This window comes from Ovis canadensis, chromosome 5 (genome assembly GCF_042477335.2).
Source record: "Ovis canadensis isolate MfBH-ARS-UI-01 breed Bighorn chromosome 5, ARS-UI_OviCan_v2, whole genome shotgun sequence".
NCBI classification, from domain to species: domain Eukaryota; kingdom Metazoa; phylum Chordata; class Mammalia; order Artiodactyla; family Bovidae; genus Ovis; species Ovis canadensis.
In genome coordinates this window covers 16,749,690-16,775,136 of record NC_091249.1, presented here as the reverse complement: position 1 = coordinate 16,775,136, position 25,447 = coordinate 16,749,690, and the positions used below count along the sequence as shown (strand labels likewise).

Here is a 25,447-nt window from a genome sequence, read left to right as displayed (position 1 = left end):
AATACCAATTCTTCACAAACTCTTCCAAAAAATGGAAGAGAAGATTTTTCCCAGTTCATTCTATGAGGCTAATATTACCCTGATACCAAAATCAGACAAAGATATTATAAGAAAAAGACTAGAGATTAACAATATCTCTTATAAAAATAGACTTTAAATTCCTCAATAAAATTTTAGCAAACCAAATCCAGCAGCATAGTAAAAGATTACATATCATTACCAAGTGAAATTTATCTGAGGAATGCAAGGCTTAGCATCTGAAAAGAATAAAGGAAAAACAATATGGTCACCTCAAGACTCAAAAACTAAAATTGGCAAAATCCAACATCCTTTCCTAAAAAAAGCACTCAAAAGACAAGACTAGAAGTTCCTCAAAGTGACAAAGGACATCAATGAAATACCCCATCATGTTTAATGGTGAAAGAATGAATGGTTTCCCCCTAATCAGAAGAAAGAAAAGGGTGTCTGCCCACACCACTTCTAGTCAACACTGTACTGAAAGTTCTAGCTAGAACAGTTAGGCAAGAGAAAGAAGGAAAGGGCATCCAGTCTGGAAAGGAAGAAGTAAAACTGTATCTATTTGCAGATGGAATGATCTTCTATGTAGAAAATCCTATGAAAGTGAAAGTCACTCAGTTGTGTCCGACTCTTTGCGACCCATGGATTATACAGTCCATGGAATTCTCCAGGCCAGAATACTGGAGCGGGTAGCCTTTCCCTTCTCTAGCGGATCTTCCCAACCCAGGGGACGAACCCAGGTCTCCCACACTGCAGGCAGATTCTTTACCAGCTGAGCCACAAGGGAAGCCCGTGGATACTGGAGTGGATAGCCTATCCCTTTTTCAGCAGATCTTCCTGACCCAGGAAGTGAACCAGGGTCTCCTGCATTGCAGGCAGATTCTTTACCAACTGAGCTGCTGCTGCTGCTGCTGCTGCTAAGTCGCTTCAGTCGTGTCTGACTCTGTGCGACCCCATAGACGGCAGCCCTCCAGGCTCCCCCGTCCCTGGGATTCTCCAGGCAAGAACACTGGAGTGGGTTGCCATTTCCTTCTCCAATGCATGAAAGTGAAAAGTGAAAGTGAAATCGCTCAGTCGTATCTGACTCTTAGCAACCCCATGGACTGCAGCCCACCAGGCTCCTCCATCCATGGGATTTTCCAGGCAAGAGTACTGGAGTGGGGTGCCATTGCCTTCTCCAACCAACTGAGCTATGAGGGAAGAAAATCCTATGGAAACCACTAAAAACTATTGAAAACCACTAAAAACTATTGAAAACCACTAAAAACTAATTTTTAAAAGTTCAGTGAGATTGCAGGATTCGAGATCGATATACAAAAATCTATTGTATTTCTATAGACAAGCAGTGAACGAACTGAAATGAAATTAAGAAAACGATTCTATCAGAGACATTGAGAACAGACTGGTGGTTGTCTAAGGGGAGGAAGGTGGGAGAGGGTTGGATTGGGAGTTTGGAATTAGCAGATGCAAACTGGTGTATACAGAATGGATAAACAACACAGCCCTCCTATACAGCGCAGGGAACTATATTCAATATCCTGTGGTAAACCATAATGGACAAGGATATAAAATATTCATATAATCACAGTATTTATATTTTAAAATTTATAAATGTTTATGTAAATATGAAAATTTACATAAATAAATAACAGTCACTTTGGTGCACAGTGAGTAACATAACATTGTAATTCAGCTATGTGTCAATAAAAAGTAAAAAAAGAAATTAGAAGCATTTGGAGTTAAAAAGAAGAAAACAATTCTACTTACAATAACATCAAAAAATGACAAAAAAATTTTTAGGGATAAATTGAAGGGAAAAAATGTGACATTAGTACACTGAAAACTACAAAAACTTGTTGAAAGATCAATGATCAAAGATCTAAGTAAATGGGAAGACATCCCATTTTCATGGACCAGAGTTTAATATGGCAGTACAGTCATACTCAGAGACATTGCTGGTTCCGTTTCAGACTACCACAATTAAGCAAATATCAGAATAAGGAGGGCCATATGAATTTTTTTTGGTTTCCCAGCACATGTAAAAGTTATGTTTACACTATACTGTAAGCTATTAAGTGCCATGATGTCTTTAAAAAACAACGTACATATCATACTTTAGAATATTTTATTGCTAAAAAATGCTAACCATTAACTGATAAGGCAGGGTGTTAGGGAAATTAAATGAATAGTCTGTTTAGGCTTCAGAGACAAAGCAGAGCACGCCTCTGACCTTGCTTCTAACCTGCCTGGACACTGCCCTGACTGGGAGTGACTGGGAGTGACTGCCTGCTGTGAGTCCAGTTTAGGTAAAATGCGGGAGCAATCTTGAGATTGTTGAGCCCCTGAAGGGGGCCTGGCCAACCAAGTCCCAGGCTTAACAACATTCCAAGTTTTACAAGACAAAACAAACAGCATTAACATGAAACCAGGTTTGCAATTTGGTCATAGATGGATGAAGATATCAGTTTGCTTCCATCCTGGGATTATAAATGGGAACCCCTGACTGCAACCTTTGAAATCTTACCCACAGAGGTGCCTTGCTGACCTTTCCCAAAGGGGACTCCAGATGCTCTGTGACACGGGACTTCCCAGCACTGATTACGTCTGGATGTTTGCCAAAACCCAATTTCGTGACGTATCCTCTGCTCTATTTCTCTTTTCTTTTAATCTTAGTATATTGAAAGTAAGCTAGATAATTCTCTAAGAAGTATTTGTATCATTTATTTGTATTATCACATGGCTTATTTTGTTAACAAATCCTTTGAACCTGAGACGAGGAAAGCGAAAACTTTCAGCAAAACACAAGGTGGCCACAAACCTTCAATTTGTTAAAAAAAAAAAAAAAAGTAGTGTCTGCAAAGCACAATAAAACAAAGTGTAATAAACTGAGGAATGCCGGTATTCCCCATATTGATCTGTGACTCAATGCGACACTTATGCTAGAATTTTGCAGAAACTGAGAAACTCCTAAAATTCAAATCAAAGGATCAGGAATAGCCAAAACAATCTTGAAAAAGAAGAGGGTTGAAGGACTCAGACTTACCTGTTTCAAAGTTTACCGCAAAACTAAAATAAACAAGACAGCATGGCTCTGCATAAAGAAACAAAATTATTAATGGAATGGAACACAGAGTCCGGAAAGGAGCCTTTACATATTGAAGGAGGAAACAGACAGAGCTGGACTCCATCTTAGGCCAGGCTGGGAACAGTAGGCTACACGCCCGGTCACCCTCCCAATGGACTCTGAACTTTGTACCCAGCGTCTATAGAGATGGCACACCAATGGGAAACCAGACCCCCGGGGAAAAGAGCCTCAGGACCTGTACTTGGACTCTCCGTTGCCTAAAAGAATATGCCAATTATCTCTGTAAGGGAACAAAGTGGTAAATTCCGTTATGTTTATCGGGATATGACCACAGTCCTGTTGATAAATGTCCACTGTTTGTCTAGTCTTGTGACACATGAATCATGGGCTAACTTTGATCGTATCTCTCTTTCACTTGGTCCAGACTAGTTTCAAGGAATTTGGGGAGGTGGGTTTGAGCAAGTATACTTAGGGTATATAAGGTTTTCACAAAAACTGGCCGGGGTCCTTGGCTAAGAGGAGACTCTGCCTTGGGCCCACTGGTGTAATAAACTGCACTCCACTATCTGCATTGTCCTTCTGAGCGAGTTTGTTTACCGGAACGCATGGCTACAACAATATGATCAACTGATTTTCAGCAAGGGTACCAAATGATTCATTGGAAAAAAATAGCCCCTTCAACAAATGGTGCTGAGACAAACGGGTATTCCCATGCAAAAGAACAACGCTGGACTCTTGGCTCACACCTTACACACATACTACGTGACAGTGGGTCACAGACCCAAAGGAAAGAACAGGGACACACCTTCTTCATCTAATGGTAGTGGTTCCTTAGCTACAACACCAAAACACAAGTGACAAGAGAAAACATATCTACGTCCAGTTCAGTCATTCAGTCGCTCTGTCGTGTCCGACTCTTTGCGACCCCATGAATCGCAGCACGCCAGGCCTCCCTGTCCATCACCAACTCCCGGAGTTCACTCAAACTCACATCCATCGAGTCCGTGATGCCATCCAGCCATCTCATCCTCTGTCGTCCCCTTCTCCTCCTGCCCCCAATCCCTCCCAGCATCAGAGTCTTTTCCAATGAGTCAGCTCTTCACATGAAGAGGCCAAAGTACTGGAGTTTCAGCTTCAGCATCATTCCTTCCAAAGAAATCCCAGGGCTGATCTCCTTCAGAATGGACTGGTTGGATCTCCTTGCAGTCCAAGGGACTCTCAAGAGTCTTCTCCAACACCACAGTTCAAATGCATCAATTCTTCGGCGCTCAGCCTTCTTCAAAGTCCAACTTTCACATCCATACATGACCACTGGAAAAACCACAGCCTTGACTAGATGGACCTTTGTTGGCAAAGTAATGTCTCTGCTTTTCAATACGCTATCTAGGTTGGTCATAACTTTTCTTCCAAGAAGTAAGCATCTTTTAATTTCATGTCTGCAGTCACCACCTGCAGTGATTTTGGAGCCCAAAAATATTAAGTCTGACACTGTTTCCCCATCTATTTCCCATGAAGTGACGGGACCAGATACCATGATCTTCATTTTTTGAATGTTGAGCTTTAAGCCAACTTTTCACTCTCCACTTTCATCAAGAGGCTTTTTAGTTCCTCTTCACTTTCTGCCATAAGGGTGGTGTCATCTGCCTATCTGAGGTTCTTGATATTTCTCCCGGCAATCTTGATTCTAGCTTGTGCTTCTTCAAGCCCAGCATTTCTCATGATATACTCTGCATATAAGTTAAATAAGCAGGGGGATAATATACAGCCTTGACGTACTTCTTTTCCTATTTGGAACCAGTCTGTTGTTCCATGTCCACTTCTAACTGTTGCTTCCTGACCTGCATACAGATTTCTCAAGAGGCAGGTCAGGTGGTCTGGTATTCCCATCTCTTTCAGAATTTTCCAGTTTATTGTGATCCACACACTCAAAGGCTTTGGCATAGTCAATACAGCAGAAATAGATGTTTTTCTGGAACTCTCTTGCTTTTTCCATGATCCAGCGGATGTTGGCAATTTGATCTCTGGTTCCTCTCCCTTTTCTAAAACCAGCTTGAACATCTGGAAGTTCACAGTTCACATATTGCTGAAGACTGTTTTGGAGAATTTTGAGCATTACTTTACTAGCGTGTGAGATGAGTGCAATTGTGTGGTAGTTTGAGCATTCTTTGGCACTGCCTTTCTTTGGGATTGGAATGAAAACTGACCTTTTCCAGTCCTGTGGCGACTGCTGAGTTTTCCAAATTTTCTGGCATATTGAATGAAGCACTTTCACAGCATCATCTTTTAGGATTTGAAATAGCTCAACTGGAATTCCATCACCTCCACTAGCCTTGCTTGTAGTGATGCTTTCTAAGGCCCACTTGACTTCACATTCCAGGATGTCTGGCTCTAGGTGAGTGATCACACCATCGTGATTATTTGGGTCATGAAGATCTTTCTTGTATAGTTCTTCTGTGTATTCCACCAACCTTTTCTTAATATCTTCTGCTTCTGTTAGGTCCATACCATTTCTGTCCTTTATCAAGCCCATCTTTGCATGAAATGTTCCTTTGGTATCTAATTTTCTTGAAGAGATCTCTAGTCTTTCCCATTCTGCTGTTTTCCTCTATTTCTTTGCATTGATCCCTGAGGAAGGCTTTCTATCTCTTCTTGCTATTCTTTGGAACTCTGCATTCAGATGCTTATATCTTTCCTTTTCTCCTTTGCTTTTCACTTCTCTTTTTTTTCACAGCTATTTGTAAGGCCTTCCCAGACAGCCATTTTGCTTTTTTGCATTTCTTTTCAATTTCTTTTCTTGATCCCTGTCTTCTATACAATGTCATGAACCTCCATCCATAGTTCATCAGGCACTCTATCTATCAGATCTAGTCCCTGAAATCTATTTCTCACTTCCACTGTATAATCATAAGGGATTTGATTGAGGTCATACCTGAATGGTCTAGTGGTTTTCCCTACTTTCTTCAATTTAAGTTTGAATTTGGCAATAAGGAGTTCTTGATCTGAGCCACAGTCAGCTCCTGGTCTTGTTTTTGTTGACTGCATAGAGCTTCTCCATCTTCGGCTGCAAAGAATATAATCAATCTGATTTCGGTGTTGATCATCTGGTGATGTCCATGTGTAGAGCCTTCTCTTGTGTTGTTGGAAGAGGGTGTTTGCTATGACCAGTGCATTTTCTTGGCAAAACTCTATTAGTCTTTGCCCTGCTTCATTCCGTATTCCTAGGCCAAATTTTCCTGTTACTCCAGGTGTTTCTTGACTTCCTACTTTTGCATGCCAGTCCCCTATAATGAAAAGGACATCTTTTTTGGGTGTTAGTTCTAAAAGGTCTTGTAGGTCTTCATAGAACCGTTCAACTTCAGCTTCTTCAGCGTTACTGGTTGGGGCATAGACTTGGATTACTGTGATATTGAATGGTTTGCCTTGTAAATGAAGAGAGATCATTCTGTCATTTTTGAGATTGCATCCAAGTACTGCATTTTGGACTCTTTTGTTGACGATGATGGCTACTGCATTTCTTCTAAGGGATTCCTGCCCGCAGTAGTATATATAATGGTCATCTGAGTTAAATTCACCCATTCCAGTCCATTTAGTTCACTTATTCCTAGAATGTCGACGTTCACTCTTGCCATCTCTTGTTTGACCACTTCCAATTTGCCTTGATTCATGGACCTGACATTCCAGGTTCCTATGCAATATTGCTCTTTACAGCATCGGACCTTGCTTCTATCACCAGTCACATCCACAGCTGGGTATTGCTTTTGCTTTGGCTCCATCCCTTCATTCTTTCTGGAGTTATTTCTCCACTGATCTCCAGTAGCGTATTGGGCACCTACCAACCTGGGGAGTTCCTCTTTCAGCATCCTATCATTTTGCCTTTTCATACTGTTCATGGGGTTCTCAAGGCAAGAATACTGAAGTGGTTTGCCATTCCCTTCTCCAGTGGCCCACATTCTGTCAGACCTCTCCGCCATGACCCGCCCATCTTGGATGGTCTCACAGGCATGGCTTGGTTTCACTGAGTTAGACAAGGCTGTGGTCCTAGTGTGATTAGATTGACTAGTTTTCTGTGAGTATGGTTTCAGTGTGTTTGCCCTCTGATGCCCTCTTGCAACACCTACCATCTTACTTGGGTTTCTCTTACCTTGCACGTGGGGTATCTCTTCACAGCTGCTCCAGCAAAGTGCAGCCGCTGCCCCTTACCTTGGATGAGGGGTATCTCCTCACTGCTGCCCCTCCTGACCTTGAACTTGGAGTAGCTCCTTTCAGCCCTCCTGCACCTGTGCAGCCACCACTCCTTGGGCATGGGGTTGCTCCTCCCGGCCACCGCCCCTGACCTCGGACTGGGGTAGCTCCTCTCGGCCCTTCCTGCACCGTCATAGCCTGGCAGTCTTGGCCACTGCCCCTGACCTCAGACGTAGGGTACCTCTTCTTGGCCACCACCCCTCAGACATGGGGTCCTCCTGGCTTCTGCCCCTGACCTCGTACATGGGGTAGCTCCTCTTGGCGTCGCAGCCGCCTGCGCTAAGTGCAACGGTCACAGCCGCCCACGCTAATGTATATCTACATTAGACTTCACCAAAATTAAAAACTTTTATGCATCAAATGATACTAACATGAAAGTGAAAAGACAATAATAGGAGAAAATATTTGCAAGCCATTTACCTGAGCAGTCTGATAAGGGATTTGTATCCAGCATATAGAATGAATAAAGAATGATTATAACTTGATAATAAAAAGATAACTCAATTAAAAATAAGCAAAGGTGATAATGAATAGACATTTGTCCAAAAAACATACATACAAGCTGTCATTATACTCATGAAAAGGTGCTCAAAACCACAATGAGATAATACTTCACATCCACTGGGATGGTTATAATAAAAACACAGGTAATAACTTTTGGTGAGGATGTAGAGAAATTGTTAGTTGGAATGTAAAAAGGTATAGCTGCTTTGGGAACTAGTTTGGCAGTTTCTCAAAACGTTAAACATAGAGTTACCGCAAGAACCAACAATTCTACTCCTAGACACATATTCAAGAAAAATGATGCATCCATAGAATAACTTGTACCCAAATGTTTTCAGCGGCATTTCTTATAGCAGCTAAAAACTAGTTAACAGCTCAATGTCCATCAACTAATACACTGATAGATAAAAAAACAGTGTATATATACAGCAGATTATAATCGAGCAATAAAAAAGAATAAAGTACTGAGAAATGGTATAACATGGATGAAGCTTGAAAACATTATGCTAATTGAATGAAGCCAGTCCAAAAAGGCCACATATTGTACAATGCCATTTATATGAAATATTCGGAAGAGGCAACTTAAAGGAGACACAAAGTAGTGGTTGCCTAGGATTGAGGAGGAGGGGGTGAATCATGTTGTAATGGTTGTACAACTCCAGGAATACAGTGAAAACCATTGAATTCTACATTTCAGATGAGGTAATTTAAATGTGAGTCACATCTTTATAAAACTGTTACGGGAAAATAAAACCAGAGGCAGGTAGAATTGGTGTGTGTGCTGTAGCTTGCCAACACTTCCTCTAGCATGTTGAGAGAACTATTTTTTAATTTTCAGCAATTTAGAGTAGTTATTGGTGATGCTATACGAATATTTAGATGACCAAATTAGGAGAAACTGCTATCTGGTGTGCTTCTGGATGTGGATTTCAGGGTGTTTGATGTTTTCTTGGTCAGAGACCGATTTAAAATGCTTTTCACATTAGCAACTCAGTAACTGTTGCTGTCAACATTTTTACTGTAGAGGCAATATTCTGAGCTTTACATTGTCTTTGATGTTGTCAACATTTCATGTCAAAATCAGAAAGAAGTTTAAATGCTTTTCCAAATTATTCATCAGATTCACTCCTCTTTGTTAACTGCATTGTCAAACACTTCAAGAGCCTGTCTGTTACTTACTTCTCTTGAATATTTATCTTTTCCTCCTAATGAATGACTGCTTCAGTCTGATCTGAAACTTTTTAGTTATAATTAAACTTTTGAAGTCAGATTTATTTCTACTGATTTCTTCACTCATTTTAAATCTTTATTTATTTTCCATGGATTTTTACCTGAGTTTTATTTAATAAATAATTTAAAAATGATAAAAGAAGGTATATTAATATATATCGAACTACTGCACAGTTGCACTCATCTCAAAATTCTCCAAGCCAGGTTTCAACAAGTACGTGAAGCATGAACTTCCAGATGTTCAAGCTGGATTTAGAAAAGGCAGAAAAACCAGAGGTCAAATTGCCAACATCCATTAGATCACAGAAAAAGCAAAAGAATTCCAGAAAAATATCTACTTCTTCTTCATTGACTATGCTAAAGTCTTTGATTGTGTGATCACAACAAACTGTGGAAAATTCTTGAAGAGATAGGAATACCAGATCATCTTACCTGCCTCCTGAGAAATATGTATGCAGGTCAAGAAGCAACAGTTAGAACCAGACATGGAACAACAGACTGGTTCTAAATTGGGAAAGGAGAATGTCAAGGCTGTATATTGTCACCCTGCTTATTTAACTTATATGCAGAGTACATCATGCGAAATGCCGGGCTGGACGAAGCACAAGCTGGAATCAAGACTGCTGGGAGAAATATCAATGACCTGAGATATGCAGATGACACCACCCTTATGGCAGAAAGCGAAGAACTAAAGAGCCTCTTGATGAAAGTGAAAGAAGAGAGTGAAAAAGTTGGCTTAAAACTCAACATTCAAAAAACGAAGATCATGGCATCCAGCCCCATCACTTCATGGCAAATGGATGGAGAAACAGTGGAAACAGTGACAGACTTTAGTTTCTTGGGCTCCCAAATCACTGCAGGTGTTGACTGCAGCCATGAAATGAAAAGATGCTTGCTCCTTGGAAGAAAAGCTATGATAAACCTAGCATATTAAAAAGCAGAGCATTACCCACAAAGGTCCGACTAGTCAAGAGTTATGGTTTTTCTAGTAGCCATGTATGGATGTGAGAGTTGGACCATAAAGAAAACTGAGCTCCGAAGAATTGATGCTTTTGAACTGTGGTGTTGGAGAAGACTCTTGAGAGTCCCTTGGACTGCAAGGAGATCAAACCAGTCAATTCTAAAGGAAATTGGTCCTAAATATTCATTGGAAGGACTGATGCTGAAGCTGAAGCTCTGATAATTTGTCCACCTGATATGAAGAACTGACTCATTTGAAAAGACCCTGATGCTGGGAAAGATTGAGGATAGGAGGAGAAGGGGACAACAGAGGATGAGATGGTTGGATGGCATCACCGACTTGATGGACGTGAGTTTGAGCAAGCTCCAGGAGCTGGTGATGAACAGGGAGGCCTGGCGTGCTGCAGTCTATGGGGTTGCAAAGAGTGAGACACGACTGAGCAACTGATATCAGAAGTCTTTCATCTCTCCCTTACTTTATTGTAAGCCAAAATTTTCAAAATAGCAGTTTAACTGGTAACAGCTTTATCAACATTTTGAGCAAATTTTTCATGTTCTGTCTGCATTCAAGTTTCTCTCCTGGTGTTTGAAAATTATTTTTAATGCCCGTTATGCTTTGTAATACATATGTTTGGAGGTCTGGGCAGTTTTTCAAGAAACAAATCATCTTGTTAAACTTAGCGTTTTCAAAGAACTCTCCAAATTGGATCTGTGTTAGTAGTCCCAACTACAAGACAACACCAAAAGGAAACAAACTATTGCAAACACAGGAGCAATCACAACCTCTAGTATAGTTGAGGCCCCTTGTCTGCAATCACTTGAGAAGGCTGTGCTGAATATAGCACGTATTCTTCAATGACCTTGGGTGAGTCAGTGCAGAGGCAGTAAGAGTATTTCTAGAAGCCAAAATTATACCTGGACAGAATCAACAACCTAGCTGTAGATATAAGGCACTAAAAGCCACATGCACGCGTGCTCAGTTGCTCTTTGTGACCCCATGGACTGTGGCCCCCAGGCGCCTCTGTCCATGGGATTCTCTAGGCAAGAACACTGGAGTGGGTTGCTAGGCCCTCCTCCAGGAGATCATCCTGACCCAGGGATCGAACCTGCATCTTTTATGCCTCCCGCATTGGCAGGCATGTTCTTTACCCCTCGCTCCACCTGGGAAATCCTCAAACCATATAAATAAGCCAATAAATACACCCCAAATCCAATTTCTCCTTCGCCAAAGCCACAAAACACCTGTGGCTGCTTTAATGTCAGCCGACAGGAGAAGTGTATCAAAGGGGAAGGGTGAGTGAAAGCAGAAGTGGCCCTAATTGATTACAGTCCGTGAGAACATCAGGCCCTGCCGACACCCTGCTCTCAGACTCCAGCCTCCAGACATGTCAGGAAGAAATGCCTGCTGTCTGAGTCACCCTAGTCTCAGGGATTTCTGCCCCACCTGACTAGGACAACGAGGGTGGGAAGGGTCCTGGCACCTCTGAAGTCGTGATGGGGCCCAGCCTCTAAATCACTGATGGCCACAGGGACCAAGGACAAGGAGGAGGCCACGCAGTAGCCCCTCATCCCCACTGGACTAACTGGTCTTCAGTTTGTAAATGGGGAGCTGGGCATGGGACAACTCAGGACATGCCACAGGCCCATGGTGTGGTGGACCACCTCCTCCACAAACTTGGGTCCAGATGCAGAGAGGCAATTCATACACATTATAGGAAATATGAAAACAAGGCAGAAAGACAGAAAAATCATCCTGAATTCCACAACCTAGAAGCTGTCCCTCTAATATTTTGGTCTATTTCTTTCTGGATAACTGTGAACACTTAAGAGTACAAGCAAAGCAAATGAACAGTTTTAAACTCTGATGCCTCAGTGTTATCATGAAAGAAACATGTTTAATATTATTAAAATGTTTTATAAACATATGTTTAAATGCTTACAAATATTTCATCCAGTAGAAGGGCTTAAACCTTTAAAAGCACAAAGTCACACGTCATGAGTGAATTGGAGCCACACATACCCATGAACAAACCTGACCTGCCTCTCAGGATAAGCACCATGGAGAGCACTGGTGCACTTCAGCAGGGCCAGGAACACCGCCAGGTTGGTCTGAAAGCCTGAAAGGCAGACTGTTCTTTTCAGGAAGTGCACATTTAGCATTTCTGAACCACTGTGGTCCTGGGTTTCCGTTCTCCACCCACCAGCATGTCCTGAGCTGGTGCCATTGCCAGGAGCCTGGGATGTGAAGATAATTGACTTGGACACTTAGGTGACTCGCCCAAGGGGGGACAGGATGGCTCAAGGTCACACAGTGGGGAGGGAGGGAGGGCTTAAACTCACATGCCCAGACCCTGGGCGATCCCTACAGTTCTGCCTGCCTGCCAGTCCTCGACTGTGCAGCAAGACACGGGCATCATAGGGCCTCTGCATTGGATAAGCACTGTGGCACATGCTTCTGAAACAGTCCTGAATTCATGAAAACTTAGGGTGAGTGTTGTTCCCAAGACACTGCAGGTGAATGTGAGACAGGAAGGATTCTCTTCTGCCAGGACACTCGGATGCAGGAGCCATCTTGACCCAGTTGGGTCTGTACCCTGGTTCGGGCAAGGAGGGCACAGCGAGCCCACTAACCCAGCCTGCAGAGTAGAGGCATCTGGGGGGACCCTCTGCGCCTGGCCTGACCTTGCCTCCAGGGGATGAAGGCCATCCCTGTGTGGCCACAGGGACCTCCTGTCTGAGAGCAGATCCGAGCCAAGTCTCCAGCACCCTGGACAGGGCAGGATATGACTCGCGCTCAGGAGGAGTCATCTTCAGGTCAAACAGTCCCTGCCTCTCTCCCGCCATCACTCGTCTCCTGGGGAGCCATGCGTGTCAACTGTGTCTTTTGTTTTCCGGATTCTGATGCTTTGACATCTGGGTCTTGCTGACCCTGGAGGGACTTCCCCTCCTAGGGTTAACCAGCTCCCAGAGATGGTAAACAACTCATCCACAGGGTAATTTTCAAGTGCAAACTAATCAATCCAGAGCACACATACCACCCCCCCACACACACCCCACAGCCTCCTCCTTCATCAGCGCTCCTAAATTCCAGGCCACCATCCGCCATCCTAATCACTCCAAGCCCAGTCAGGTACTAGACAACTAGGGGCAGCCCGATGCCCCAGAGCCCACTGAAATTATTCCCACCAGCCGATCCTAATCCTGTTCGCCTTGCTTTTGGCATTTCTTTCTCTCCAAACGCAGTTCCTGCCCCCACCCCCCGCCCTGCTCTCCAACTCATCCTGGAGCTTCCCTGTGAGACTGACCACTCCTCCCCGCAAACTTCCTTGGGATTTTTGAAGAACTATCTTTTCAATGACAACTCTCTTGATTTGTTGGCCTTAGCACAACCTTTCCCTTAGTACATTACATTTTAAAATACCGTGCTCCTCTCAACCACCCTCCCCAGCCATCTTCCCCATGCTCCCACCCAAGGAGATCCCCCCACTTGGAGCACTGGTCCCACATCTCTCCGGGCGTTGGCTGAACTCCACTGAAAGCCTCTCTGTGCTCCCTCCAGGCCCCTCCCTATCCCCTTGCTCACCATCACGTCATTGCCGCCTTGTCACATTCATGGCCAACCACTGGAGACAGTGATACCCGATGGAAAAGCAAGCCTGACGTATGGAGGGATGGATGGGTGGGTGGATGGATGTGAAGCTGAGGTGACTAACCAGCCTAATCCCCAGGTCCACTGCACACATCTCTTCCAAGAACAATAAGCTCAGCTCTCCCCTCTCAGCCAAACGTGCCTGCTCAGAACTCCTGATTCTGTAAGAAAGCTACAGCCCCTCATTGCTCACTGCCCATCTTCTCCATCTGACCTCACCTTCCCATCCACTCCACAGTGTGCAACCCAGGCAGACAAGGAACAAGTCATGAAACCGGGGGCAAAGGATGCAGGTGGCTCAGCTGTAGGTTTAATCCCTCTTTCCAGGTCATCTCTGTGGATGGAATAAAGATACGTGGTTCTGTCTCTGGGAAATGGCAGGTGCAGGAGAGGACGATGTGCTTGGGATGACCCGTTGTGGACAGTGAGGAGACCAGGAAGGGCCTGAATGCCGTGTGACCTCCTGCCCGGCGTCTGGCGGGGAGGCACGCAGCAGGGGACAGAAAGGGACAGCTGAGCCTGGCACAGCCCTGCTTTCCCAGATGACCAGCTATTTCTCCAGCCTGCCTAGATGTTACCCTGCCCCTCCTCACTACCTTCTCTCCTGGGCCTGGTGGCTGCTCTTAGAGGAAAGGGGGAGATAAAGGATGACTGCTTTCCAGATATAAGATTACACTGCCGTAAGTAAGACACCGAAACGTACAAACTCACAAGGGCACGGGATTCTGATGGAGCCCTGGGAGGTGCCGCTCCCCCCCTTTGCCCCTGTACCCACTCCACACACACCAGGAATCCCTGGTCCAGCTCAGCTTTCTCCCTGTGCTCCTCGTGAACCAGGGCAGGCTGAGCTAAGCCCGAGCGCCCCCTCAATCAGCACGACTGGGCTAAATAAACTGAGTGTCCTACCGGCAAAAACAGTGAAGAGTCATCACTGGGTCAGCACTTTCTGTGCAAAAGGGTGCTTCGGCCACACCTGCCCCCTTCCTCACCATCCCGCCAAGGGGAAGTGGGCCAGTAAGCTGGTGATCAAGCACTCTCGGGCCCACATTTGGCTGTGGCCAGTATTCCTGTGGGAAGGGCCTACCACCACCCCCCGACCACGGACGGGCACACCACACAGTGTCTGCTCCCACTCCTTCTCTCCAGCCCAAGGCTGGACGTGGAGGGGCAGATTGAGGTAGGGCTCCATGCCAAGCTTGTCTCATTCTCCAGCTCAGCATTTACTGAGCTCCCCCCTGGGGTTATGGCAAAAGGTTTGGGGTCCTTGTCTTCTCCATCGAGGTCCCGCGGAGAAGAAGCCTATGAGGTCCGTTCTGGCATTATTAGGTCCCTGGAGTATTACTAACAACATCCCATTTGCAACGTCTAGTCTACGGGCACAGCTAAATCACCTGGATGCCTCTTAAAAACACCAATTCCCAAGTGTTCTAACAAAAACATACACATGAATGTTCATTAGCAGGACTATTCACAGATACCAAAAGGTAGAAAAAGCCCACATGCCCACCAAATGGTAAACAAATGTGGTATATCCATATAGCGGAATGCCATTTGGCCGTAAAAAAAGAAATGAAGCCCTGATATCCGCAATGGCACAGATGATCTTTGAAGTTATGATGCTAAGTGAAAAAAAGTCAGACACAAAAGGCACATATTATGTCATTCCACTTATAGGAAACGCCAAAATAGGCAAATCCATAGACAGAGAAGGCAGGTTAGTAGTTTCCAGGAGCTGGAGGGGGACAATAACCGGGAGTCACTGGTTCGTGAGGCCTCTTTCTGGGGTGATGAGAAGTTCTGGAAACTACAGTAGTGACGGTTGCACAACTCTGTGAAAGTCCTAAAAGCCACCGAGAGTGATTTAAGTGATGAATTTTATATTATGTAGGATTTTAACATAATCTTACAAATAAAGAACCAAACAAAATAATTCTCAAACCTTATCCCAAATCAAAATCTTCGGGATGGACCTGGAAATCCATATCTCTAACAAGCTCTGCCAGGGACTAAAATAAAGCAGAATTTAAAACCTGTGGTGCAGAAACCTCAGGCCCAGGTGGTTTGGGTGTCTTTCTAGGCCTAACACTGGGGGACACTGGAGTCCTCTCCTGGACCTCACAGGATCCTGCTGTGTCTGCTGTCTTCCCTGGGCTGAACTCTCCTGGGCTCATCTGCATAAGGAGTGGGAGTGTGAAAAACCAAGATCATGGCATCTGGTCCCATCACTTCATGTCAAACAGAAGGGGAAAAAGTGGAAACAGTGACAATTTTATTTTCTTGGGCTCCAAAACCACAGTAGATGGTGAGTGCAGCCATAAAATTAAAAGACACTTGCTCTTTGGAAGAAAAGCTATGACCAGTCTAGACAGTTTGTCAGAGACATCTGAGACATCAACAGGGACAAAGCAGAGACATCATTTTGCTGACAAAAGTCTGTATAGTCAAAGCTATAGTTTTTCCAGTAGTTACGTATGGACATGAGAGCTGGACTATAAAGGAAGCTGAGCGCTGAAGAATTGATGGTTTTGAACTGTGGTGCTGGAGAAGACTCTTGAGAGTCCTTTGGACTGCAAGGAGATCCAACCAGTCCATCCTAAAAGAAATCAACCCTGAATATTCATTGGAAGGACTGATATTGAAACTGAAGCTCCAACACTTTGACCACCTGATGCAAAGAGCCAACTCACTAGAAAGCATTCTGATGCTGGGAAAGATTGAAGGCAGGAGGAGAAGGGGATGACAGGGGATGAGATGGTTGGATGGCATCATCAACTCAATGGACATGAACAAACTCAGGGAGATGGTGAAGGACAGGGAAGCCTGGTGTGTTGCAGTCCATGGGGTCACAAAGAGTAGATGACTTAGCAACTGAATAACAATGAGAATCAGGCCCAGAATTTGGGCTGGAAGGAGAAGCCCTTTGTCTTGCCGCTTCCACGGAAAGTGGGAAGTGGGCCTGGGGTAGCAGGCAGGCACTGGTAGGTGGCCATCCAGCTACCTCTAGGGACAAGTGTGCCCACCAGGGACCAAACAGCAATGTGCTAGGGGGTAAAAAGGCCAAGCCTGATGCCGGGCCTGAGGATCCTAGGCCCACCAGAATGTTGGCCAATGTTGGTGTCAGGGTGAGGTGATGCAGGCACCCACAGTGTGCAGGGGGTATGGAAGGCTTCCAGAACCCCAAAACTGGTCCTTAGAAGAGAGGATTCCCACAATGGGGCTTGGTGCACATTGAGGAGCTCTGAGACATCAGGTTCCCTCCGACAGAAGGAAGAGTGTATGAGAGGTTCAGAGGGCAGGAGCTCTGGAGAGTGGAGAGTGGGGTTACTACGAGGGAGGCAGGGGTCCCCTGAGATGACCCCGGCCCCACTCCAGGGCCTTGCAGGATCTGCCCTGGAGAGCTGTGCGCGTCTGTGTCTGCCCTCTGCCCTGACTCACCTTGCCAGGCGCACACATGGTCCCATCCAGGGGCGGCCCCTTCTTTGTCTTGCAAAAGTAGGGGTTTTCAGGGTGGCTGCACCACAGCTGTTTGCACGGGTCGAAGGTCCGGAACTGGAAGAGAGCAGCGGCAGCTGGCAGGCCACCTCCCACTGCAGGGGCCTTGCGGGGTTGCCCCCCATCACCCCGGGGCTCTCGTGCACGGCTGCCCAGGACAGGCCTGGGTGTTGCCCTGAGCTCTGTGTGGTTCTGGTGCTGTGAGGATTTCAGGGGTACTTCATGCTTCCCGACTGTACATGACGCAGGGACAGAGCCTCCCGTCCCTGGGGGCTGCTGGGCCTCCCGAGCCTGCAGACCTTGGTGGCTACACCTTTCATGGAGCCTGGACCTCTCATGGAGCCGGCTGGGCACCAGTGCGCTTGGCATTCCTTTGGCCCAAGCAGGCATCTCATGAGCACTCGCTGTTCCCCAGCTGAACACTCCACTGCCTCAATCCCTCCCGAAGCCACGTCTGGACCAGCCAAGAGAGCACGGGGCACCCACTGGATATACGGCAGTAGGTGTGGGGAGAACCTGGTGTTTGGAGGGCCGCTCCACCCTGTCCCGGGGAGCCACCCCGACACCAGCCACGTCCCGGGAGACCAGGCGGGTCTGGGCTAAGCTCCCGCTCAGCCCCTGCAGGTGTCCCGGCTCCGACACTCACCGCGGTGCACATCATGTAACCGAGGCCAAAGTCGAAACGGCACTGCTCGTTCATGGAGTAGTGCAACCCGGGGAGCTGGGGCAGCGCCGGCCAGTCGTGGGTGAAGGGGTCATCCCGCAGGCAGTCGTAGGAGCTGTGAGGGGACACGGGGGCACCACAAGCTGCCTGCAGCAGGACCAGGCTGCCCAGACCAGGCGGCAGTGGAGGCCCCTCATGGAGCCTCGGCGGTGGGCCTGCTTGCACACCCCAGCCCTAAGGCTGTGTTGCCTTAGCTTCCTGTTGCGCCTCTTTCCCTTGGCATGGTTAGGCAGGACCAGGCTTGGCTGGGCCCTGTGCTAAGTCACTTCAGTCGTGTCCGACTCTGTGTGACCCCATAGACAGCAGCCCACCAGGCTCCCCCGTCCCTGGGATTCTCCAGGCAAGAACACTGGAGTGGGTTGCCATTTCCTTCTCCAGTGCATTAAAGTGAAAAGTGAAAGTGAAGTCGCTCAGTCGTGTCCGACTCGTAGCGACCCCATGGACTAGGCATCCATTAAAGGTGGAGTGGTTGTAACCACTTTCCATCCAAAACTTAGCCCCCAACAGTGGGACCCCCCCCCCCCAACCAGTACTGCTGTCCCCCTCTCCCCTGCTTTGCACTTGGGGCTAGAGGCGCCCTGCTAGGCCTGAGTGCAGCGCCCCAGGCTCCTCCCCAGGGGACAGGGTGGTACTCACTGCAGGTAGCGGCTCAGCTCCTGCTGGCTGCAGCGGGACCAGTGGAAGCGATGGAAGGCCGCCTGCACCAGGGGTGCCATGATGCTGCCCAGCCGCACCTCGTCACCGCAGCGGTTGCCCTGCCCGTCATGCTCCATGCCCAGCCTGTGAGAGGAGCCAAGGCAGCCTCCCTAGACCCTCACCCGGCCACACTCACCTGTCAGCCCCACCCCCTCCAGACGCTGGGAGGGGACCCCCACCTCCCTGAGCTGACTCCCCTCGCCCTTGGCCGGCCTGGTCGGCCCTGAGCCAGGTGGTACCCGTTTTCTCCCGGATGGATTTTAGAGCCGGGGCGCTCTGAGGAGACAGCATCCAGCGGCAGGCCCTGCAGGGTCCTGTCCCCAAGGCAGAGCGCTGCGGCATGAGAAAGGAGTGGGGGTGGAGGCGCCCACCGCCCTCCCTACACACCAGCAGCACGCACACCCGAGCTCCAGCTCTCTGTTCCTGGGGGAGGCCCCCTCGCACCCTCATCTACAGAACTGCGTGAGAAGACCCTCCTGCCCAAGTGCTTCGATGGCATAATGGGTGGGCAGCCCCCAGCTGCTGCCTGGCCCTCGGTGGAAAGTGGGCCAGGACATCACATCCGAGGGGTTTGTCATCCAGGGAGTGTCCCTCTCAGGGCGCAGAGGAGAAGCGGGGCCCCTCGAGCCCCGACCTGCCTCAGACAGCAGGGCCTGCTGAGGCCACTTACACATGGCCAGTCTCATGGGCCACCACGAACGCGGAGGAGAAGCCGTCCTCGTGGTTCAGGGTGCAGCTGCGGACCGGGTGGCACATCCCAGTGACAGGAGCATAGCCTGGGAGAGACAAAGGGGGCTCAGAGCCCTCTCCATGCAGAGGGGCCCAGACCCCATCATGCCCTGGCAACACCAGAGCAAACGGGCACAGCCAACGGCCCTCAAGGCTGGCACAGCTCGAAACCAGTTCCCTGCCCCGGGTAAGCGGGCCTCAGCCCTGCCCATCAGCAGCCACCCTGCAGCCAGCTCAGTTTCCCGTGTCCAGGTCTTATCTGCCAAGGCTTTCTGCCACCTTGGTAGCCTCCTGCCCACTGTTCTCTTTCAGGCCACCTCCCACTTTCCTTCCCCACTTGGCTGAGTGGCCTTTCGGTCCCCGAGGCTGCAGCTTGCTTCCTGGGCTGTTGGCACTCTGGCCCTGGTGCCTGGCACCACACCCTGAGCCGCTCCCTCGGGGCCTCCCTGGGGCCTCTGAGACCTCAGCTGGACCCTTTCCCACAGTGCACACAGATGGCTGCAGGGAGGGCGGGCCCAAGCTGATCAGGGCAGTGCTGTGCTGCCCCGCGGAGCTGTGCAGGGAGACTGACCACGGAGACGGGGAGGCAGGCCAGTCACAGGTGATGAGGCTCTTGGAGCCCTTGGCCCGGGAACCCTGTGCTGACTGGGCAGATTCCGAACCACATTCCTGCTGAGGGGTCCAGCGGTCTGTCCTGGGCAAGGCACCCCCAGAGGTGGAGAATAGGGATCAGAGGGGGAAGGACAGCCGCAGTAGGCTAACCTCTGACGTGAGAGGCCACACACCCTCCAGCCACCACTCAACCCACCAAGGGCTTCTGAAGAGCCACTGAATTAACAGGTCACAGTGAGGAGACACAGTGGGTTTTGCCTGCCCAGTTACAGCGTGTGGTCCAAGGAAGAAGTAGGGAAGGGAGTCTCACAGGGAGAGAGGGCAGGGTTGAGGCAGGAAACTGAACCGCCTGAGCAGGAAGGTGGGAAGGCCACCCTGTGATGTGACTGGTCTGCGGAAGGATGATGCCCCCTGACTGGGCTGAGCCTGATCACAGGGAGTCTTAAGATGCCCCCAGGGAAGGACCACGTTCCCGCCCACGGGGAGAGGGAGAGTGATGGGAGGGCACAATGATCCCACCCAAGATGGAGGAAATCCAGACAGTGGGGCCTCACCACTTGCCGCTGGGTGAGATACAGCAGTGTGTGCAGAGCTGTGTGCGCCAGGCAAAGCCTCTGTTTAAAGACCTGGGCATCCCAGAGGCTGTCAGCCGCAAATCAGCATCGCCATGGGCACTTGCCATCTGCCCATGGTTAAATCAGGTGTCACTGCAGCTGTTTCAACAACCCCTAAAAGGGGTTCAGGGTGGAGATCAGGGATGAGGCGCTCTGTGCTCTGGGAAAAACTGGCAGGACAGGTCTTCAGATACTTATTTTCAGGGGCCAGTTTTATGAGCTCAATTCTTGAACCTCCCTGTAACTAGAAAAGCACTAAATTCCTTCATGGTGATGTCCGCTCCGCATGACTAACAGGAATTCTCAAGAGACCAGAAGAAACCTTTTGCAAAAACATACGCACTTGATTGCCTGTGTTCTCTCTTCACTAAAATCACGAGTTACTGACCTTCCCCCCTACCTCTTTGGAGCCGTTTCTCGGAGCTATCTGAAATGCTGTCTCCCAGGCTACAGGCCTCGTTTCGCCCCAAACAAAACTTAACTCGCAACTCTCAGGTCATGTACTTTTTTAAGTCAGCAAGACCCAGAAAGTTAGAAGCCCGGACTGTCCCCCCACTGAGCCTCACTCATCTGAGACCCCAGGGAGAGGTCCTAGGCAACGTGTTTCAAGAGACAAGTACAGAAAGGAAAAAGTGTGACCGGGCAGTGCTGGTTTCAGAACTGTCTAAAAGCTGTATGCCCAACCACTGTCTATTTCCCTTATAATAAACAGGAAACTATGTGTCTTAAAGTATTCTTTTGCTCTGCAGATTTTGAGATGCTTGTTCTTGAATCAGTGCCAGGGCAAAGCTTCGTGGTCTTCTCTTCGACCTTTGTATCAAAGCCTGCATATGAATACGCGCCTCAGTCTGTGTATTTCTCATTCACCCACGCTAGCATTACAGAAACATTTAGGATTTGAAGATTTGAAAATGTATCTATATTTTTTCTTTATATCCTCCACTCTTAGTTCACTTTGCTATTATTTTCTTTCCAGAAATCCTTGTAGATAGACACAGTGTTCTTCCTGGATTGCACCTCTACATCAATTTTTCGCTCATATTTCGATCTTTTTGGGGGCCCTTGACTTTTTATTTCAGCTTTTGAATTTTCTATTTCACCCACTGAGAAATGTAATACTGCTGCCATATCGGTAAAGAAAGGATGTCACAGCATCCTTTGTTGCAGCCTCCATGGATGGCGAGCTGGTGAGCCCCGAGGAAACTCAGGATGGGAAAACACTGGGTGCTGGCCCCAGATGGCTGAGACGCATAGCAAAGGAATGATTTCAGTGAGCCCAGGCTCCTGCATCTTCCCACACATAGAAAAGCACTGAATTCCTTACCTTGAGATTTTTGTTTTCTTCAATTAACAGTAAGCTTTGTCTTATTAGCTGCCCTTTGTTGCAAAACTCCTACATATCCTAGCCCCCCTCGCCTCCTCAGAGCAGCTCAGTTCTCCCAGGGTTACTTGAGATGCTATCCCCCAGGACTGAAGTACTTAACATTTCTGATGAATCAAAACACACATACACACACACACATAACTTTCAGGTTGGACATTTAATTTTTTAGTCAACACCATCAAATCTTTAATGAAAACCCCTTTTTTTTTTTCCTCTGATTCTTCTTTGTAGCCTGTTCTGGGTTTACAGATATATTTCCTCAAACATTCTGGAGATATGACTTTATAAAAATGTACTTTTCCCTTCTCTAAATTATCTGTTTCCTCTGGAGTTAGCTTTTTAACTTTATTTTACATCTCAGCCCATCTTTTTCATCCTTTCCTTTTTTTTTTTAACATCTGGTAATTCTTGGCTGTCCTTTCACATTTTTAAATGAAGAATGAAGTCACTTAATGTAAAAGCTGTGTTGGTTTCTCTCCCACAGAACAGTTCTGCTCCCCGTTAGAGCTCTCACCCGGACAAAGGGCGACAGAGGGCTCCATCAGCTGGCCACACAGACGGGCTTGAAGGGGAGCGAGCAACCCCTCACAGTGGAGAGGCACCAACACCATTCAGGAGATACAAGTGATCACCCCTGTGCAGCCACCCCCCGACCAAGAAATAAAACTGTCCCCACACTGCAGAAGCCTCTCCTCGGTTCCAACAGCAACTCCCTCCCTTCTGCCCACTCTCCCGACTGTTGACACCACAGATCAGTTTTGCCCACTTCCAAGCCTGAAATAAGTGGAGTCCTGAGTATATATTCTTCTCTGTCTTATTTCACTTATTTTATCTAATATGCGCTGTGTGAGATCTTCAACTGCGATTGTAGACTCGTCAGTTTTTCCTTTTGGATCTGTCAGTCTTATATAGATTGAATTTTTAAGTAAAGTCCCTTATCTTTTCAAGATTGAAAATTTATTCAATTTTGTTTTACAAAAGTTGGAGGAAGCAAGGGCTTCCCAGGTGGTGCTAGTGGTAAAGAACCCACTCGCCAGTGAAGGAGACATAAGCGATACGGGTTCAATCCCCAAGTAGGGAAGAATCCCTGGAGGAGGGCACGGTAACTCCTCCAGTATTCTTGCCTGGAGAATCCCATAGACAGAGGAGCTGGGCGGGCTACAGTCCATGGGGTCGCAAAAGAGTGGGACACGACTGAAGTGGCTTGGCAAGCACGCACGGAGGAAGCAAACAACCGAAGCCCAGCCTCAGCGCTTGTCTGGCCCCGGGGCTGCCAGCCCCAGACTCTGCCCATTTCACTCCCTTTGATCTTCCCTGTTCCCAGAGAGACAGTTTCCTGGGGGACATGTCAGAGTTCCTGGTAGTTTTGAAGAGCCAGGAGGAGACTAGCACTTACCCTCAATCCGGACACCCTTCTCAGCACTTACCCCCTTGCCCAGACACCCCTCCCATCCCAGGCCAAGGCTGCTGGGGTGGCCTGGCAGGCTCAGGCACTCACGTGCAGCCTCCCTCCTTTCTGTGCCCCCGCAGGCCCGAGACTCACCTTGCATGCCCGAGGGCCCAAAGTCCTGCCGTGTGAGGAATATGGCGTGATCGTGGTACTCGTCGTGATCAGTGTCTGGCTTCTGCTGGAGGTAGGCCCAGCGGCAAACATTCTCCAGACTCTGAGAGGGGTTCCCAATCTCAATGAGGCTCATGGACTGCAGGGGCAGGAGAGACAACAGAGACGGATTGGTGTCTGGCGGTCCAGAGAGGAGTTGAGCAGATCCCGTAGACTGGGGACCTGGCCCCGGTGGTCTCTCAAGAACTCCCTCCCATGTGGCTCCATTCTCCAGAGTGGTGGAAAAGATCCCTGGCCACACAGACCTGCCTGAGCTTCCACACAGTCACTGCATGATTTCAGGCGAGACACAGGAACAAAACGCTGAGGCCTCAAAGCCTCAAAGGGTCCATTCAGCCCACCCCACCTCCAAGGCCCATGCATCCTACTTGGCACCTGCTCTGGGCAAGCTCTGGCCAGGAGGCCAGTGTAGTGGACCTCGGCAGGACCTGGGACAGGGAAGACAGAACTCCCAATATGGCTACAAGACCAGAGAAGAAGAAAGGAACCCTGTGTTTCCCCCTTGATAGAAGCTCTTTGCAGAAAACAACACAAGGGAGGGGAAAATTCTGCAGTACATACATTGAAGGAGCCACATAAGGAACAGGACCATGGGGTAATTCCCACAGGACCAATGGACAGGAAGCCACCGGGAGCAACCACCTTCCATTTTGTATCAGGACACATGCCTGCTAGCCAAGGCTGGCCACTAGACTGGCAGTATCGCAGGCCAGTCTGCCTCACGGCATTGGCATTCACTCTCTTACTCAGTTTTCACAGTTACCCAGAAAGGCAAGAAACTGAGGCTCAGAGAGGTCAAGTAACTTGCCCCAGGTCACACAGCTCAGAAGCCTAAAACCGAAAGTCTATATTCCATCCACTTCCCTAAACTCCCTCTCCAAATGAAACACACACCATTATCATCTCAGAATCAGGTCTCACAAGCTGCACTCACCCCTTTTCTCTCCACAGTCCTCACAGCAGGCATTCTGGTTTCCGCTCTCACCACATACCCCTACCATCAAAGCGGCTCCCTCTAGGCAAACCTGTCCATAAAGCAGAGCTATGCATTCCTCGGTAGACCTGAAAGCATGCATTTTTCCTCTTCTCTTGCATAAACAAATCCAACAAGCACAGTCACATACTTCCCTTTGTGTATGTAAGTAGAATGGACTTGGGGTGTATTTATAGGGTACTGTTCATAAGCCAGCACGTTGCAGAAGATGGAAGAATGAGTGAAGGCCAGGGAAGGTCCATCATTGCCAGGCATCCCTCAAGTTACCCAAGTCAAGGGTTTACAAGACGGTGGACCAGTTCCCACGCCCTAAGCACAGAGCCAATTGCTCCTGAGAGATCAGAATACTTGGTTTAATAGCATTCAGTGAGTCCTAATGAAGTCAGCCACAGATAGGAGCGAGAGAGCTGGTGGCTGGGACCTACTGAACATTCCCCAGAGATGGACAGCCCCAGAGGATGCTGGGAAAGGGGAAGAGAGGCACATTACTGCCCTCCCCGTGACTGGGAAAGCACGTGACTACCTCCAGCCAATTAGTTGCCATCAAAAGTGATGTGTGTCTCTTCCTGGTCTGAGCACTTTCTTGCTCACATGAGAGCCTTCGGAGACCTCTCCTGGCTGGCATGGGAACCAGCAACCAGGCTGCTCTGTCGCCCAGGTCTTGAGTGAAAATGAGACCAGAGTCCGATGCCAATCCACACTGAAGACACCAGGGTGAGTGAGAAATCAGGCTTTGTTGCTGTAAGCTGCTGGGACATGGAGCTGGCTTGCTTCTGCAGCACAGTCTTGCCCACCCCAAATGACACAGAAGGGGCAAAGGAAGGGGTTATGGCATCTGTATCTCATCCAAGCAGGTCAGCCCAAAACCCTACCAGGACATCACTGCCTCCAGA

The 25,447-nt window shown here is 48.1% G+C and overlaps 1 protein-coding gene across 1 annotated transcript in view; it reads right to left on the bottom strand.

Moving 5' to 3' along the window:
• The window catches only part of ADAMTS2 (ADAM metallopeptidase with thrombospondin type 1 motif 2), a 261,083-nt gene that overhangs the window by 36,068 nt on the left and 199,568 nt on the right, over nucleotides 1-25,447 (bottom strand). Inside the window, exons 6-10 of the mRNA XM_069590438.1 lie at nucleotides 23,483-23,639; nucleotides 19,271-19,376; nucleotides 18,541-18,684; nucleotides 17,827-17,959; nucleotides 17,124-17,237 (exon numbers count right to left, since the gene is read on the bottom strand). Coding sequence (XP_069446539.1) covers nucleotides 17,124-17,237; nucleotides 17,827-17,959; nucleotides 18,541-18,684; nucleotides 19,271-19,376; nucleotides 23,483-23,639 — 654 coding nt within the window. The remainder of the gene's footprint in view (nucleotides 1-17,123; nucleotides 17,238-17,826; nucleotides 17,960-18,540; nucleotides 18,685-19,270; nucleotides 19,377-23,482; nucleotides 23,640-25,447) is intronic.